At 34.3% G+C, this 19,898-nt stretch overlaps 1 protein-coding gene across 1 annotated transcript in view; it reads left to right on the top strand.

The window, feature by feature from the left end:
* The window catches only part of CCDC171 (coiled-coil domain containing 171), a 319,953-nt gene that overhangs the window by 73,641 nt on the left and 226,414 nt on the right, over positions 1-19,898 (top strand). The window contains exon 11 of the mRNA XM_031449678.2: positions 17,386-17,488. Within this exon, the coding sequence (XP_031305538.2) occupies positions 17,386-17,488 (103 nt within the window). The remainder of the gene's footprint in view (positions 1-17,385; positions 17,489-19,898) is intronic.

Below are 19,898 nucleotides of genomic sequence, written 5' to 3'. Positions count from 1 at the left end.
TATCTATTTTATACATGGTAGTGTGCATCTGTTAATCCTCTGCTCCCAATTTATTCTTCCCCTTCCCCTTTGGTAACCAGAAGTTTGTTTTCTGTATCTGTGAGTCTGTTTTGTAAATAAGTTCATTTGTACTGTTTTTTAGATTTCACATATAAGTGATATATAATGTTTGTCTGACTGCTTCACTTAGTATGATAATCTCTAGGTTCTTGAAATTTATTCTTATGTAAATTATTAAGTTTTGAAAATTCAAATTTCATTTTTGACCTGGGAAAAAATAAGATGGTATTGTGTGTGTGTGTGTGTGTGTGTGTGTGTGAGAGAGAGAGAGAGAGAGAGAGAGAGAGAGAGAGAGAGAGAGTGAGCAGGGAGAGAGAGGTGGGGAAAGACCAAGAGAGAGGAAAAGAGAAAGAAAGAAATAGAGATAGAAGGAGATGTTTATGTGTGTCAAGGCCTATTTCAGATTGGAAGGTAGCGTTTTCTGAAAAATAAACTAATTGTAAGCCTATATGCAGATTGGAAGGTAGCATTTTCTGAAAAATAAACTAATTGTAGAGCTACGTAAGAGAGGGTGACATTTCCTCATATAACAAGCAGTTGGGATCATAGAATGCTCACATCCATGGAAGCAGCACAGGCAAACCAGGAGGGGAAGAAATAGCAAACTGTTCTATGAAGAAGTAAGAAATACTAGTTATCATCAGTACAATCAAGGAAAAGCTGCACATGGTGATGATTATGAAAGCTAACCAAATCAAATTCAGTTCAGCTGAACAAGCTCTCTGGATTCCTTACAAATGCACTGGGTATGTCATGGTAACTGGGTGGAAGATAAGATGAAAAGGTGAGCTGTGGAGCATAAATATGTGATGTGGGTTATAGGTTCTGGTGCTCCTCTATTTTTACTCAAAATTCCTTTGTAATGGCTTAAAATATATTTAAACTAATTTAAAAGCTTACTTGAGTTCAGAATGTTTAGAAGTTCTAAGTGTTGTGTATCATTGCTACAAAAGTTCAACTCATTTTTAAGATGCTAACTTCATTAAACAAACATAGTGACTAAAAGTATTTATTTTTTTACCTATTTGTTTTTTCTATAATTTTTATTCTTATTAACTGTTTCCCTTAATTACTTTTACTGTTATTTATAGTTTGAGTCAACTTTTCCATTGCAGATCAGCAGGGTCCATTTGGCCATTTTCTAGATATAAATGTTTGCTTGTGCTTTTTATGTGTTATTTCAAGAGCTTGTATTAGAATTTTTTATTTACATGCATATCTATTAGTGATCTTCATGCATGATTGGCAAAAGTGAGGGATGAGTTTTTGAGTTTTTGTGGGCTCAAAGGAAGATAAGATGATAGAATGACATGTTAGATTAAACCAGAAATTCATTCACTTTAGCATTGTGTGAGATATAAATACCAAAGTGGAAATATAACATAGTTCATTGTCATCTCATTGTTCTTTCTGGCTAAAGATATTTTATAAGGAAGCTTGACTCCTCTTTAATAATACATTAAGTTCTGTCAGTCACAAATTTTTCTGAACTTTCTATGACTATTTTGATATTTTTAGTCCCCTTTCTATACTGGTTGCAGATTCTTCATGACATCTAAAGTAGTCCTTGGTTCATGGTGAGTGATCAATAAATGTTCAACTGAACATCACCTGGTTAGCCAATACAGTTCTAAGGCATGTTTAGTCCTAGAGTAATAAAACTATGCGAATTATATCCAAAGCAAAAAGAAGTAAGTTCTTTCATCCTATAGTTCTATCTTTTAAATTTCTATAAGTGTGTAGAATTATAGAATTTGTTGAAACAACAATTTAACATTTAACCTAACTTATTCTTTATGCCATATGATAAGACATGTTAATCAAAAATTAGAAACTTAGTATTTTTTCTTTGCTTGGCACTTTGTTTTCAACCAAGATGTTTTGTTTATTTAGCTGATAGATTCTGTTTTCATTCTAGAATTTCTTGTATATCAAAAAGGCTATTAAGAGAACTAACAGTTTTGAGAACAAAATTTAGATATAAGTGCAATCCACACTTAAAAAAACTCCAAATGCTTTCTCTATATGCATGAAGAATGGAAACTTCAATTTATAAAACCAAAACAATTTATTAGGTGAAAAAATGTCAACTGTAAAAGAAAAGGATATTTTACTGTACACCTGAAACTAACACATACTGTAAGTCAGCTATATTTCAATAATAAAAAAGGATAGCTTTTCTGGTCGTAACCCAGTTTGTAAACCTAATTATTAGATTTAAGTAAAATTTGTATTGGCTGTATTATGAGACTATTTGCCAGATATCTCTATAGAAAATGAGAATATTGCTAATTATTAATGGAATAGCAACTTTAAGGCATAGTTAATTCTTTTTAAGGCTTGGTTAATTCTTTTTAAGGTTTGTCATTGATCAGACCTTTCCTTTATTCTTTGAAAAATTTTATACTGATCATTGTTTCCTGGCTAATTCGACATTAAATTTGATTTTGAATTGTAATGGTATTGAAACTTTAGCTCATCTTTTAAAAAATTGAAATATAGCTGATGTACAATACTATGTTAGTTTGAGTTATACAGCATAATGATTCAACATTTAAATATACATTATGAGATAATCACCATGATAAGTCTAGTAACCATCTATCCCCATATAAAGTTATTACAGTATTGCTGATGATACTTCTTGTGGTATATAATACATCTCTGTGACTTACTTATTTTATAACTGGAGGTTTGTACCTCTTAATTCCCTTCACCTGTTTCATCCATTCTCCTGCCTTCCCTCTGGCAACTACACATTTGTTCTTTATATCTATGAGTCTGTTTTCATTTTTTTGTTGTTCATTTGTTTTGATTTTTTAGATTTCACATATAAATGACATCATATGGTGTTCATCTTTCTCTGTCTGACTTATGTCACATATTTAGCTCATGTTTTAGTCAGGATTCAGCCCTATACTTGAAAGAGAAGAATTGTTGTTAAACCAGGAATTTAATTGAACTTTTATATTAAGCTGACTCCAAGTATGCAATGTGTCTAGAGTTCTTCATTTATATTTCTGTACATTTTTATCCCTTGAAATTGATGGGACTTAATCTGAGCCAGCATATCACAATAGAAAGAACATATATTTTGGAGACAGATTGATTTGGGTTTTAATCCCAGCCCTATCTCATAATAGTTATGTGACTTTAGTGATATTATCCCTCTGAATCTGTTTGCTCATTTGTAAAATGGTGTTAATAATATCTACTGTGCAGGATTTTCAGTGAGCATTAAAGATAATATATGTAGTGAAATAACAGAGGGTCTGTGTGTGTGTGTGTGTGTGTGTGTGAACTCTATGATGCTGGAGCTCCTCTGGAAAGATAACTTTCTGATAATATTGGGAAAATACTAAATATGAAGACCTAGGAGGCTAAACCTTTAGGACATTAAAATATATTGTAGAGAAGAACTTCTGGAATGATGGAGTAAAGAGCTTGGTTAACCTATCAAAACAACAGTTTAACTGGTGAAAAAATTAAAAACCCAATCATATAAAGCTTTGAAAATTGTCCTAAGGGCAAAGGAGAAACTTTTATTCAGGAAAATCTACTAATCATAAAAATTAAAAACCTTGGTTCTTCAAAGAACACCATCAGAAAAATAAGAACACAGCTCAAAGAATGTGAGAAAATATTTGCAGCTCATATATCTGGTAAAGGAAGTTTAAACAGAGTATATAAAGAACTCTTATAACTCAACAATAAAGAGAAAAAACCTAATTAAAAAGTGGACAAGAGATCTGAACATAGACTTCACCTTAGAAAACATAAAAATGGCCAATAAACACATAAAAAGTTGCTCAATATCACTAGTCATCAGGAAAATGCAGATCAAAACTATAATGACATATTGTATCACACACACTAGGATGACTATAAGAAAAAAGATAGGTAATAACAATTGTTGGCCAGAATGTAAAAAAATTGTAATCCTCATACACTGCTGTTGAATGTAAAATGATGCCTCCACTTTGGAAAATAGTTTGAAAGCTCCTCAAAATGTTAAAATTGGAGTTATCATATGGCTTAGTAATTGTACTCTTAAGTATATACCCAATAGAAATGAAAGTAGACATCTGCATATTCATAGCAGCATTTTGCATAGCAAAAAAAAAAAAATAGAAACAATCCAAATGTCCATCAACTGATGAATGGATGAATAAAGTTGGTACATACATATGATAGATTATTTTTCAGGTATAAAAAGAAATGAAGTACTGATTAATGGTTCAATATGGGTGAACCTTGAAAACATTAAGCTAAGTGAAAGAAACCAGACACAAAAGCCAGACACATAATGTATAATTCAATTTATGTGAAATGTCTCGAATAGGCAAATCTGTAGAGATAGATTAGAGTTGCCAAGGGCTGAAGGGATTGGGAGAAAATGGGGAGTGACTGCTAATGAGTAAGGGGTTTCTTTTGGGGTGATAAAACTGTTCTAAAATTGTGGTGGTGTTTGTGCAATTCCATGAATGTACAGAAAACCATTGAATTGTATACTTTAAATGGTTGAATTATGTAAATAACATCTCAAGCAATTAGAAAGAAGAAAATCTAGTAAATTTTGGTAGAAACTGTGAGAGTCTGTGGCATTCGAGTGATGTCTGGTTCCATAACGCCTTTTCCAGCCCCTGCTCCATGTTACAGAACCTCTGTCCTGGGCTGATGCAGCTGAGAGGATGAGCCCTTCCTCTCTAGCTCCCAGGCAGGGGCTATTCTTTCATCACAGGAAAGGCAGACTACTGGAATTTCTCATCCCTCAGAGCTCTATGTTGTAGCAACTCTATTCCAGGCAGGGCTGAGAGGATCAGATCTCTCTTCCTCTACTCAGCTTTCACTTGGAATGCAGAAGCTGTATCTCTGGCATGGCAGGGCAAGAATATTGGGCCAACTGCCCTTGTCCCAGAACAGCAGGGGTTGTAGTGCCCTGCAATGGCCACTTAGAGAGCAGGATTGTTGCTATGGAAAAAGTGGATCCTCACCCCCCAGCTCCAGTGCAGTGGAGGATAAGCTGGCTGGCTATGAAGGGAAAGAGCTCTGCAGCTCTGCTTGAGGGGACTGACCTTATTTGGGTTAGAGTGGCGAGCTCCATGTTTAAGGGCGTGGTTGAAAACAGTACAAATCTTGGCGAAGAGTAGTTAATTAAGAGGAACCTCATACCTCTGTGATACAATGAAATAACAGAGCATCCAGAAGTTTAATAGAACTAGAGAAAGATAACCAAGAAGAGCCTTCACAGGGTCACAGTTAAGTCTGGGGTTTGGGAAGGCTATGTGCAAGTCCTAGGCTGCACCCACTCAGGAGTAATCAGAGCAGAATGCGAGACAGACTTGAAACATGCCCCATGCTGCACACAGACACATCAAAACAGAGTGGAAGTCTCATTGGCACAAGGGGCTTAAACACAACCAAAGACTGACTGCACAGTAAGATACTCTGACCCTGAGGTGATTCCCGGAATCCATGCTTGAAAATAACTTCACAGCCATGCCTGGCAGTCTCTGAGACTGTGTGCATGCCCAAGGATGTGCCCTCTCAGTAGTGATCAGAGAGAGAACCTACAGGCTATGATTCCTTGGCTGAAGGCAGGGGAAAAAAAAAACAGTGGAAACGTCTTGAACTGTGAGAGCAGCCTCCAAGCTGCAAACACATCCAATAGTAAAGGGTAAAAATCCAACTGGCTAAGCAGTCTTAAGCACAACTTTTGACCAATAACTGACTTATGCCCACCGAGGGGTGACCCTAGGTAGCCAACATAAAAAATGAAAACAAGGGGGAAAAATCTGAGCAGGGAATCAGAAGATGCCCACTGTGATGGAAATAAATTTGTAGAATTAGTTCAATCAAATTATTAAACACATAAACAAATATTCAAACAAATACAACAACAACTCTGAGGGAGAGGACCAGTATCCAGAGTTGCTACAATATTGCCCAGTCATCAGTGAAAAATTATAAGATATATAAAGAAATACGACAGTGTGACTCATACATAAGATGAAAAATGGCAACAGAAATTGCTCTTGAAGGCACTGAATGGAATACTGAGTTGACAAAGATGCCACAGTACCTTTTTTAATTTAAATATGATCAGAAAGCAAAAGAAACCATGCTTAAAGGATTAAAGGAAAGTATGAAGAAAAATTTATCAAATAGAGAAGATCAGTAAAGAGAAATTATTGAAAGTAGGTTGGAAGAGAAAGGATATAAAAACTATACCATGCACACAACAAATAAAAAGAACTGGAGTGGGTATACTAATATAAAACAAAATAGACTTCAGAGCAAAAATGTTACTAGAGATAAAGAGGAACATCTCACAATGATAACAGGATCATTCTGCCAGGAAGAACTAACAATGCTAACAATGTAAATGTATATCCACCTAAAAATAGAACTCAAATATACATGAAACAAAAACTGACAGAATTGAAGAGAAATAGACAACAATAATGTTTTGAGACTTCTACACCACACTTTCAATAACGTGTAGGTCAACTTGGCAGATCAACAAATAAATAGAAGACCTGAACAATCCTATAAACAAACTAGACCTAACAGACATTTATAGAATATCCCATCCATTATCAGTAGAGTGCACATTCTTCTCAAGTACACATGAAACATTCTACTGGGTAGATTGTATGTCATGCCATAAAATAAGCCTCATTAACTTTAAAAAGGATTGAAATTATACCAAGTATATTTTCTGACTATAGTGGATTAAATTAGAAATCAATAACAGAAGGAAATATGGGGGGAAAAATCACAAATATGTGAAAACTAACATGCTCCTAAATAAACTGGATCAAAAAAGAAATCACAAGGGAATTAATTAGAGATGAATGAAAACTGAAAGAACATATCAGATCTTACAGGATGCAGCTAACACAGTGCTTAAGAGTGAAATTTATAGCTATAGTCACTTGCATTAAAAAAATCCTCAAATTAATAACCTAATCTTTCATTTTTAAGAAACTGAAAAGAGAAGAGCAAACTAAACCCAAAACAAGTGGAAGAAAAGAAACGAAAGACTAAAGCAGAAACAAGAGAAACAATACAGAATAATAGAAGAAATCAATGAAATTAAAAGCTGATTCAAAAGAGAACTAAATTGATTATCATTTAGTTAGACTGACGAAAAAAAGAGAAGAAACGTAAGTTATGAAAATTATGAATGAGAGAAGGGACACAGCTACTGACTGTGCAGAAATAAAAGAACTATAAGAGAATACTGTGAACAACAAGTTAGGTAATTTAGGTGAAATGGATAAACTTCTAGAAAGACATAAATTACCAAAACTGGTAAAGAAGAAATAAAAAAATCTGGATAGACCTATAACAAATAAAGAGATTGGCTTAGTAATCAAGAAGCTTCTTACTAGGAAAGTCCAGGCCAGAAGGCTTCACTGATATATTCTACCATATATTAAAGAAGAATTAACACCAGTTCTTTTTTGTTTTTTAAATTGAAGTGTAGTCTGTTTACAATATTGTGTCAATTTCTGGTGTACAGCAAGTAGTTCAGTCATACATATGCGTACATATATTCGTTTTCATATTCTTTTTCATTATAGATTACTACAATGTATTGAATATAGTTCCCTGTGCTATACAGTATAAACTTGTTGTTTATCTGTTTTATATATAGTAGTATCTGCACATCTTGAACTCCTAATTTATCCCTTCACACCCCCTTCTCCCCCAGTAACCATAAGTTTGTTTTCTATGTCTGCGAGTCTGTTTCTGTTTTATAAATAAGTTCATTTGTCTTTTATTTTTTGATTCCACATGTAAGTGATATTATATTTTACTTTCTCTTTCTGGCTTACTTCACTTGGAATGCCATTCTTCAGGTCCATCCATTTTGATGCAAGTGGCATTTTATTTTATTTTTTATGGCTAAGTAGTATTCCATTGTATAAATATACCACAGTTTCTTTATCCAATCATCTGTTGATGGAGATTTAGATTGTTTCCATATCTGGCTATTGTAAATAGTGCTGCTGTGAACATTGGGGTTCCTGTATCCTTTTGAATTAAAGTTCCCTCTGGATAGATGCCAAGGGGTGGGATTGCTGGATCATATAGTAAGTCTATTTTTAGTTTTTTGAGGTATCTCCATACTGTTTTCCATAATGACTGCACCAAAGTACAACCCCACCAACAGTGTAGGAGAGTTCCCTGTTCTCCACACTCTCTTCAGCATTTATAATTTGTGGAGTTTTTAATGATGGCCATTCTGACTGGAAGAAGAATTAATACCAGTTCTTCACAGATTCTTTCAAAAAAGAGAAGAGGAAGGCAACATTTCCCCTCTCATTATATGAAGTTAGTATTATTAACATGATAACAAACCAGAGACATCACAAGAAAAGAAAACTCAGACCAGTATCCCTTTTGAGTGTATATGCCAAAATTCTCAACAATGTGATAGCAGACTAAGTCCAACATTTTGTAAAGAAAATTTTACACTATGATCAAGTGGGATTTATGCCAGAATGTAAGACTGATTTAACATCTGAAAATCAACTGGTTAATAGACCTTATTTATAGAATGACAAAAACCAAATGATCATCTGAATAGTGACAGAAAAATGTTTGGTAAAATTAAACAGTTTTTCATAACATAGATGCTTAACAAACTAGAAATAGAATAACGAGCATCTGTGAAAAATCTATAGTCAGTGTCAAAGCTAATGGTGAATGACTGCTTTCTCCCCAAGATCATGAACAAGACAGAGATGTGTACTGTCACGATGCCTAGTCAGCACTGTACTGGAGGTTCCAGCCAGAGAAGTAGGCAAGAAAAAAGAAATAAAAGGCATTAATTTTGGAGAAGAAAAAGTAAACTACCTATGTGCAGATCATGTAATCTTGTATATTAGAAATTCATAAGGAATTCACACACACACACACACAGACATACACACAACTATTAGAACTAGTAAGTTTTAGCAAGGTTGCAGGATACAATGCAAGATCAATACCAAAATCAGTTGTATTTCTGTACACTAGCAATGAACAATCCAAAAATGAAATTAAGAAAATAATTTCATTTATAAAACATCCAAAAGTAATGAAGTACTTGTGCAACTTAATGAAAGAAATGCAAGAATTGTATGCTGAAAACTAGAAATGACCACTTTAAAAATTAAACAAGACCTAAGTAAATAGAAAGACACTATATGTTCATGGATCATAGGAGTTAATGTTGTTACTTGTGGAGATGTTAGTACTCCTGAAATTGATGTATAGACTCAATGCAATCTCTATCAGAATCCCAGCTGACTTTTTGCAGAAATTGACAGACTGATCCTAAAATACATGTGGAAATGCAAGAGACTTAGAATAGCTAAAATAATCTTGCAAAAGAAGAATAAAGTTGGAGGAGTAACATTTCCCAATTTTACAGCTTACTACAAAGCTGTTGTAGTCAAGAGAGTGTGGTATTCATATGATATGGAAAAGAACTGAGAGTCTGTTAGTCCATTAGTCAGGGTTATGCAAATCAAAACCACAATGAGATACCTCTTTTCAGTCATTAGCATGACCATTATTAAAAAATGGACATAAAAATGGACAAGTTTTGGTGAACATGTGGAGAAAATGGAATCCTCACACTTTGCTCATGGGAATGTAAAATGGTGCAGCCCCTTTGGAAAAAAAATCGGCAGGTTTTCAAAAAAGTTAAAACAATTCTGCCACACTACCTAGGTGTCCTACAATAGGACTCAATTAGCTGGAGAGTGTCAGACCCCACAGGTTAAGAATTCAGTTCCATGAGACTGCTTCCCATCTGTCACCCTCCGGCCCATCTACTCCCCACCCCCCCACGTATACATACACACACACATCTGAGATGCTAGTTCCAAGTCCACCTTGTTATTTGCGCTTACTGACCACCCAGCTGTAAACTGGAAGTTCCCACAACTCCCTCCTCAGATTTAGTTAATTTGCTAGAGCAAGCAGCCTGCATAATGCAGGAAAGCAGTTTATTTACTAGATTATAGATTTTCTTGTTTGTTTTTATAAAAGGATGTAATTCAGAACAGCCAGATGGAAGAGGTGTGTGGGGCAAGGTATGTGAGAAGAGTCTCTGAGCTTCCATGCTTTCTGTCTGGGTGTGCCATCCTCCCTGGATATCCAGGTGTTTCTCACACCAGAAGCTCCCAGAACCCTTTCCTTTTGGGTTTACATAGAAGCCTCATTATGTAGGCATGACTGATTAACTCATTGACCATTGGAGATTGATTTAACCTCTAGCTTCTCTTTCCTCCCTGGAGGTTTGGGAGTGAAATTGAAAGTTCCAACCTTCAGATCACATGGTTGGTTCCCCTGGCAACCAGCCCCCCCATCCTTAGGTTATCTAGGGGCTTTCCAAAAATCAACTCATTAACATAAAGCTCAGATGTGATTGAAAGGAGTTTTGTTATGAATAACAAGATACCTGTTTCACCTTTATCTCTCTGAAGCCATTTGGGGAACTGGGAATAAAACTAAATATAACAAATATTTTGACAAAAGATGCCCTTATGACTCTTATACAGGAAATTAAAAGAGATTTAGGAACTGTGTACTGGGAACCATGGATGAAGACCAAAAATATATTTATTATTATAAATCACAATATTAGCATATGCCAAATCAATATTTAAAGATAGATCTATCCTATAAATAGTTTTTGGATAACTGACTGTACATAAGAGGAAATAATGTAACTAAATCCCTGCCATATTGCTTCTATCAAACAAATTCTGGACTGATCAAAAAGCCATAAAAGAGAAAAAGCACTGGAAGGAAAAGGGAATTAAGTATTTTATAATCTTGGAGTAAGGAGAGTGTGACATAAAATCTAGAAGTCCCAGAGCAAATTATTGATGACTTTGATCACTTAAAAGTTTTTTTTGTTTTTAAGAATATAGTCAGAAAGCAAATGACAAGTTGGCAATCATGACTTGCAATGTGTATGACAAAGTGGTTGATTCCATATTTTATAAAGGACTGTAATAAGTTACTAAGGAAAATATGGACAGTGTAATATAAAAGTGGGCATCTGATATAAGAAGACAGTTCACAGAAAAATAAATACAGGTGGCTAATAAGCATATGAAAAGATACTTAATCTTATTTACAGTTTAAGACATACACATTGAAATCAGTTGATAATGCTTACCACTAGAAAGGTATTGAGAAATAGGCACTTATACCACTCATAGTAGTTAACACTGGTAAGCCTTTTTGGAGAGCACTTTGGTAACAATTATCTGAAAACAGTTGTACAAACCCTTTTACCCATCAAATCTATTTCTAGGAGTTTATTGAGTAGAGATACTTGAATGTGCATGCAAAGATATGCAACTACACATGTAGGGATGTATATTATATATTGTCACTAATAGCAAAAGATGCAAATAACCCATAAATCTAAGTACTAGGGAACTGATTAGATTAATGAATGATACAGTGGAAAAATTAATTAAGCAATGGAGTACTAGCAGCTAAAAAAATGTAATATAGAAAGATGTCAGAGACATACTATGAATGGAAAAATAATTTATATAGTAGTATATATACTTTGGTCCTGTTTGAATTTAAAATGATATATATTTTATGGAAGTAATTTTTTATTATATAAAATATAATTTTGTGTATTATATAATAAGATTTCTATAATTATAAAACGAACTATGACTACACATTGCCTATAATGATTGGGTTACCCTCTATTTCTCTCAATTGCTTGATTTTTTTTACCAAAAGGATAATATAGATAAACTCAAAAAATTTAATAGAATATTGAAATATTTAGTAATTGAAAGTAACTCCATAATGTGTTTTCACAATTGGTGCTTTATAAATACAATTTTTTTAGATAAACTTTGGTTGGTGCCCATTGGTAATAATATATTCCATTTTGACTCTTTTACTTACTTATTTTTTAATAACTAAAATTTAGTGTTTCTTTTTCTATGGATATGAAATTTGCATTGGTCTGAGAGTCTATGCTTTGATGATATCCACAAATCTTCATCTGGGTCTCTTTGCCAGTTGGTCCTCATAGTGTTTCCTAATACATTAACAGTGTGCATGCGTATTTACCATGGTAAAGCTTTTGTTTGTTGGCTTGTCTATTTGGAGTTTTTAAAAAGCTGATGAAATTTTTGAGTAGATAATAGGTGCACATGATACAAGATTTAAAAGATACAAAAGATCTACAGTGAAAAATGAAATCTCTTTCTTCCTAGCCTTTGGGCCCCAAGATTCTCTTCCCAGGGCCAGCCATAGTTACTACTTTCATGTGATTTAGTGTAGAGATTCTCTCTATATTTATAAATATGTGCACACACACGTATTTTATGCAAATGGTAGCATATTAAACATACTGTTCTCTTTCTTTTTTTCCCACCTGATATTAACTTGTTTAGTATGACAACATTAAAAAGCATGTTACTAATGGTATACTGATGCAAAAAACTTGAATTCTGATTTTGTTTGGTTTTGTATCACAACTCAGAGGGCTTTCAGTTATACATTGGACCATTTATTTTATAGTAGAACGTATCTTTTCTACCTCCTCTTTTGTTTTTAACTCAACAATATAGCTTAGGGATCTTTTCATATTAGTATATGAAGAAGAGCTTCCTCCTTCTATTTAAAGTCTGTGTGGATGAATCCTAATTTGAGTCTTCTGTTGATAGCATGTACTATCATTTATTCAACTATTTAACTCTTATTTTAGATACTTAGTATTGTCTATGTGCTGGGGCTAGGTTGATGAGGACAAAGATAAAAGACCACATTTCTTCCCTTCATGGAGTTTAAATTCAATGAAATAGATATTAATAGAAGACCCACTGAAATAAAAGTAGAATCATAACTGATAAGTGCTAAGAAGAATCTAACAGAGGGAACTGATATAGTCAGGGAGTAAAAGATAGCTTTTCCAAAGAAGTGATAATTTAAACGGACATCTAAAGAAAGAATTATTAGTTTTACATATTTTAAGGATAAATTTTGTCCTGTAGTATCTATTCTCCCATTTCTTCTGTTTCTGTAAGCACTTTTTCACTAGTGCCTCTATCTCACCAGCTTTTAGGTATGCTTAAGTTTCTCATATATTAAAAAAATCAAAATTCTAGAATTTATCCCAGGGATGCAGGGATTTTTCTATATATGCAAATGAATCAGTGTGATGCACTACATTAATAAATAGAAGAGTAAAAACCATATGAACATCTCAATAAATGCAGAAAAAGATTTTGAAAATTCAACACCTATTTATGATAAAAACTCTCTAGAATGTGAGTATAGAGGGAACATACTTTAACATAGTACAGGCCATATATGACAAACCCACAGCTAACATCATACTCACTGGTGAAAAGCTGAAAGCATTCCGTCTAAGATCAGGAACAAGACAAGGATGTCCACTTTTGCCATTTTTATTTAACATAGTTTTGGAAGTCCTAGCCACAGCAGCCAGAGAGGAAAAAGAAATAAAAGGAATCCACATTGGAAAAGAAGCAAAACTGTCACTGTTTGTGGGTGACATGATACTATAAATAGGAAGTGCTGAAAACACTACCAGAAAACTACTAGTCATCAGTGAATGAATAAATTTGCAGGATACAAAATTAATATACAGGAATCTGTTGCATTTGTATACACTAACAACAAAATATCAGAAAGAGAAATTAAGGAAACAATCCAATTTACTATTGCATCAAAAAGAATAAAATACCTAGAAATAAACCTTCTATGGAGGCAAAAGACCTGTGTTCTGAAAACTGTAAGATGCTAATGAAAGAAATTGAAGATAATACAAACAGATGGAAAGATATACTGTGTTCTTGGATTGGAAAAATCAATACTGTTAAAATGACAATACTACCCAAGGCAATATACAGATTCAGTGCAATCCCTATCAAATTACCAATGACATTTTTCACAGAGCTGGAACAAAATATGTTAAGATTTGTATGAGAACACAAAAGACCTTGAATAGCCGAATCTTGAAAAAGAATCACTCTCCCTGACTTCAGACTGTACTACAAATCTACAGTAATCAAAACAGTATGGTACTGGCACAAAAACAGACACATAGATCAATGGAACAGGATAGAAAGCCCAGAAATAAATGCACACACTTATGATCAATTAATCTATGACAAAAGAGGCAAGAATGTACAACAGAGAAGAGACTCTTCAACAAATGGTGCTGGGAAAACTGGACAGCTCCATGTAAAAGAATGAAATTAAAACATTCTCTAACACCATATACAAAAATAGACTCAAAATAGATTAAAGACTTAAATATGACTGAATACTATAAAACTCCTAGAGGAAAACAAAGGCAGAACACTGACATAAATCACAGCAATTTTTTTTTTTTGGATCTGTCTCCTAGAGTAATGGAAATAAAAGAAAAACTAAATGAGACCTAATTAAACTTAACAGCTTTTGCACAGCAAAGGAAACCATAAACAAAATGAAAAGACAGCCTATGGAATGGGAGAAAATATTTGCGAACAATGCTACCAGCAGAGGCTTAATTTCCAAAATAGACAAACAGCTTATACAGCTCAATATCGAAAAACAAACAACCCAGTCAAAAACTGGACAGAAAATGGCACAAATGAACTTATTTACAAAACAGAAACAGACTCATGGACATAGAAAACAAACTTATGATTACCGAGGAGAAGGGTGTTGGGAAGGGATAAATTAGGGATTTGGGATTTGCAGATACTAACTACTATATATAAAATAGATAAATAATAAGGCCCTACTGTTTAGCACAGAGAACTATATTCAATATCTTATAATAACCTATAATGATAAAGAATATGAAAATGAATATATATGTATAATTAAATCAATATTCTGTACAGCAGAAACTAACACGATGTTGTAAATCAACTATACTTCAATTACAAAAAATAAGCAGAAGACCTAAATAGACATTTCTCCAAAGAAGACATACAGTTGGCCAATAGGCACATGAAAAGATGCTTAATATCACTAATTATTAGAAAAATGCAAATCAAAACTACAATGAGGTACCACCTCACACCAGTCAGGATAGCTGTTATCAAAAAGTCTACAGCAAATAAACGCTGGAGAAGGTGTGCAGAAAAGAGAAACCTCCTACACTGTTGGGAATGTAAATTGATATAGCCACTATGGAGAACAATATGGAGGTTCCTTAAAAAACTAAAAATAGAGTTACTATATGATACAGCAGTCTCATTCCTGGGCATATATCTGGAAAAGATGAAAACTCTAATTCAAAAAGATACATACACTCCAGTGTTCATAGGAGCACTATTTGCAATAGCCAAGACATGGAAGCAACTTAAATGTCCAACTGACAGATGAATGGATAAAGAAGATGTAGTATATATATAATGGAATATTACTCAGCCATAAAAAAGAATGAAATAATGCCATTTGCTGCAACATGGATGGACCTAGAGATTATCATACTAAGTGAAATAAATCAAAGAGAGAAAGAGAAATATTATACAGTATCACTTATATGTGGAACCTAAAAATGATACAGATGAACTTATTTACAAAGCAGAAATAGATTCACAAGCATAGAAAGCAAACTTATGGTTACTACAGGGGAGAGAACGTAGAGATAAATTGGGAATTTGGGATTAACAGGTACCCACTATATATACAAAGTAAACAACAAAGACCTACTGTACAGCACAGGGAACTATATTCAATATCTTGTAATAACCTATAATGGAAAAGAATCTGAAAAAGCTATGTATATATGCCTATATAGCTGAGTCACTTTGCTATACACCTGAAACATTTAAATCAACTGTACTTCAGTAAGAAAAAAAAAAAACTCTTCTCCAACCTCACTCTTCTTTTCAACTACTCTCCTTTATCTCCTCTTCCCTTTTTACCAAGAAAGTGTTGTCTAAATTTCCTGTTTGCATTTACTTCTCTCTTACTCAATTAAAACAAAAAAATTCTTACTCTTCCTTCATCCTGTTCCAGTCTGGGTTATAACAGATTTTATAAAGGTCACCAGTGACTTCCATGTCCAGTGGACACTTGTTAGCCTCCATTTTGCTTGAGTATTCTGTGACATTGGACATAACTGACAACTCTATCCTTGAAATGTTCTCTTATCTTGGTTTTCCTGACACTGTCCCCTTCTGTATTTCTTTTTTTCAGTCTTTTTCTTTTCTAAGTGTTAATTCTGGAGTTCTTACACTCTGTCCTAGGCTCTTTTCTCTTCCCATCAAACACTCAAGGCAGGGTTCACATATCTCTAGATGATTCCCAAACTTGTACTCGGCCTCTCTTCTGAGCTTTACACCATCATGTCCAGTTGCCTCCCATATTTTTTTACTTATGTGTTCTTTGTTAATTCACATATGTTTACTTAGGTTCTGTTATTTGCCAGGCATTGTGTTGGTGCTGGGAGTGTCTTAAAGGTATTTCTAATGCAGTATGATCAAAACATAATTTATGATTCGTAATCCCTGCCAAAAACAAGCAAACAAGTAAATACACAAATAGAAACAGCCAAAATAAGACCTTTTCTACTTCCATCATTCTCTGGGCAAAATGAAATCTGCCCAGTTCTTCTAGTCTGAAACCTTGGGATTGGTCTTAACTCCTCCTTTTATCTGAGCACTTCCCAAATCTCATCCAGTCCTATCCAGCCAGTGCAGTTCAATTCAATCCAGTCTAATCCAATAAATGTAATATAACCCAGTGCAGCATTACCAAGGTCTGGCCATTCCACTGCCTAAGTATACACCCCCCAATGCCCGCCAGTTCATATACCCCACAACTCTTTTTCACTGTTAAGACTCTAATCTAAGCTGCTGTCATCTCTTGAGTAGACTGCTGCAGTTCCTTTTAATTTGTCACACTACATTCACTTTTAACTGCCTTTGCCACATGACTCCATGCGTGGTCTTTTAAAGTTTTCCTTAATTCCTCTGTGTCTCAGTTTCCTTATCTGTAAAATTGGAATAATGATGGCCCTTCCCTCATAGGGTTGTTATGAAGATAAAAAGAATTACTGTGTGTTAAAATATCGAGAATGGTGACAGGCACTAAGACCTCAGTAAATTCTTATTGAGACCTTATACGGTGTTACATTAAGCCAAGTAAAACATATGATTAAGACAAAAAGAGGTTTATTAATAATGGATTTGAATGGAGTAATTATTAGCTCATTTTATACTTAATTGTGCTATATGTGTTCACACAAAAAATCTGCAGCCCCTATAATGCATGACCTTATCATGTGTAATTTTTTTTCTCAATTAAAAGGCTAAGAAACACCAGGCCTTTCTAGTAGAGACGTGTGAAAATAACGTGAAAGAATTGGAATCGATCGTGGACAGCTTTACTGTGTCGAGCCAGTGGACATCAGGTTAGTTGAAGGTATAAAATGACAGATGCATCTGTCAATGTTCCAAAGTCACTACATTTTGGGAATTCTGCAGATGCCTCTTTTAGTCCCTCATCTCAACATGTTTTGATTTGATGACATGATAAGAGCAGTTCTCACAGCAGTCAGTTGGCCTAGCTGGCTGAGAAAGGGTGACGGAATGTGGACCTGCTGTTGTCCTCCCAGAACTTGATTTACAAGTGTTGGGGTCTGTATGATTGGACAGACAAGGGCTCACTTGCTGTGTTCTGAATCCAACTGAGAAAAAAGTCCTTACAGTATACCTGCAAGGGGAACAGATGTTTCCATCAAACTGAGCCAAATTCTGAGGCAACCTTCAGCAACTTAAAGGTCATGCATTCAAAAGGTTATGCAGGACACAGGCTGTAACAGTGCATAATCCACACTGTTGCTTTCTAGGCTGGTTTTTCTCCTTCATTTCCTGCTACGGAATACGAACTCCCCAGATAAGAGTGCTTAGGTAAAATGTTTTGGTTTTAATATTAGTCCACTTAATATGATAAAGAACTATAAAGATTGTATACTAGGTAAGCATATTTTGGAAACTAGCAAAAGCATTAGTAGGTTAGTGAATGCTGTCCATTCCACGATTTCTACTTTCTTAATTTTTTGTGTTTATGCCATTATGTGTGATATAGTAGCTTTGACTTAAATAATTTTACATTTCTACCTCAATTTCCTTTTGCCATACTGTCTGCTTCGAATTATTTAGTTACTTTCTGACTCAATTATATTCTTCAGAAAAGCATGTAAAATTCTTTACACTTTAAAATTGAGCTTCAGGGCTCTGGTTTTGTTTGTTTGTTTTTTAAAGGAATCAACAGATATTTGGCAAATGAGTCTTTAGGAAACACTTAAGTTCAGGAAAGTTTATTGTCCTCAAAAAAACAGAAGGATATGATCAAGGCCTATTTTCACCTTAAGGATCTGCAGATTTCTACTGGTGAACCATTAGAAATTTACTGTGATATGCTCTTATCTATTTTTTCAGTTCTACTTTTATCCTTCATATATTTTAGCAGCAATTTTATAAAACTAATGTTTAACTTTCTTTGTTTTTGTTTAAACTTTTCCCCAAAGCATTGGTGTTTTACGGTTTGATACTGTGGAAAAATCAAGGTGTATAAAAGTGATATAAAAATAGAGATACCTGCTCTTCGATTGTATTTGCTAAAGCTTTGGAAGATTAAATTTTCTTTTGCAGTGGTACTGTTTTATTATTGAGATGTATCATTGTTTAATGGTTTTAGGATTTTAAAAATTGTTAAGTTGTTATCATAGCATATCTTAATGCTTCAATATTATTTTACATATTTCTTCAGAGTTGAATTAGAAAAGCTAAGAATAATGAGGTCATGTCTCCTTTGAGATTTAAAGTTGATAACAAAGCAACTCAAAAGCTATTATTAATTAAACCTGTAGAAAAAGAATTGTCTTCCAATAAAGTTTTTCTTATTATTCTTATCTTTCATGAACAATTCTTTTTTCACTTTCTGATTTTCCACGTTTACGCCCATCATATACGTTACAGAGAAAGCGTTCCTGGGAAAGGGACTGCGTACAGAATTAGGGATTTTTGTACTGTTATAGTGGCCTTTGTTTCCATATTGTGCTGGTTATTCACTCTTTTACCTGCTCTAGCACCGTTTTCCTCTGGTCTCTGTTTTGCCTTGTAGGGGCTGATGTCTATGGACTGTATTATCTGGACTCCTGTGCCCTCTGGCTTCTAGTTGGTTTTGGAAGGTCGGTGCACTACCAGAAGGTTAAGAGGGTGGAGGAAGAAAGGAAAGAAGAGAAAGTCAGGGTGTTTATTTCCCCAGCTTTTTCTGCTCCTGTGCATTCCTGACAGTAGTTTCATCTCTCAAGCAGGTCCTCTTCCACAGCTGTGGCTTGTATTGGACTATGGTGACAGCGTTAGCTCTTGACTCTGTAGGCTTAGCCATGGTATTGATTTTCCAGTCTTGCTGATTCTTGGTGCCTCATCATATCTTCTTGGTTCTCTTAATCTGCTCACATTTCTGTAAATTTCCTCATTAAATTCTCTTCCAGTGAACTCTTCTAAGTGTGCCATCTCTTTTCCTACTAATAACTCTGACTGATTTACATACCTACTTCAAACTTAATTTTGTTCTTGCTCTTGGCTTCCATGAAATTGCCCACATAACTATAATGGACTCCCTTTCTGCTCATACCAGCTCAGGTTGGGTTTTGTAACTTAACCGAGAGGGATATAAATAATAAAATTTATTGCTGAACAATTTATGGAAGATCCTGAACAATTAAGATTGCCTATTGCATTATACCTGGCTTCAGCTACACAATAGTGACCAATTTGTTCCTCTCAAATGAGGTAATTAAAAAATTTATCCCA

Source organism: Camelus dromedarius, chromosome 10, assembly GCF_036321535.1.
Source record: "Camelus dromedarius isolate mCamDro1 chromosome 10, mCamDro1.pat, whole genome shotgun sequence".
In the NCBI taxonomy this organism is placed as follows: domain Eukaryota; kingdom Metazoa; phylum Chordata; class Mammalia; order Artiodactyla; family Camelidae; genus Camelus; species Camelus dromedarius.
Note: the sequence above shows the minus strand (reverse complement) of the source record. Positions and strands in the feature narration are given on the sequence as shown.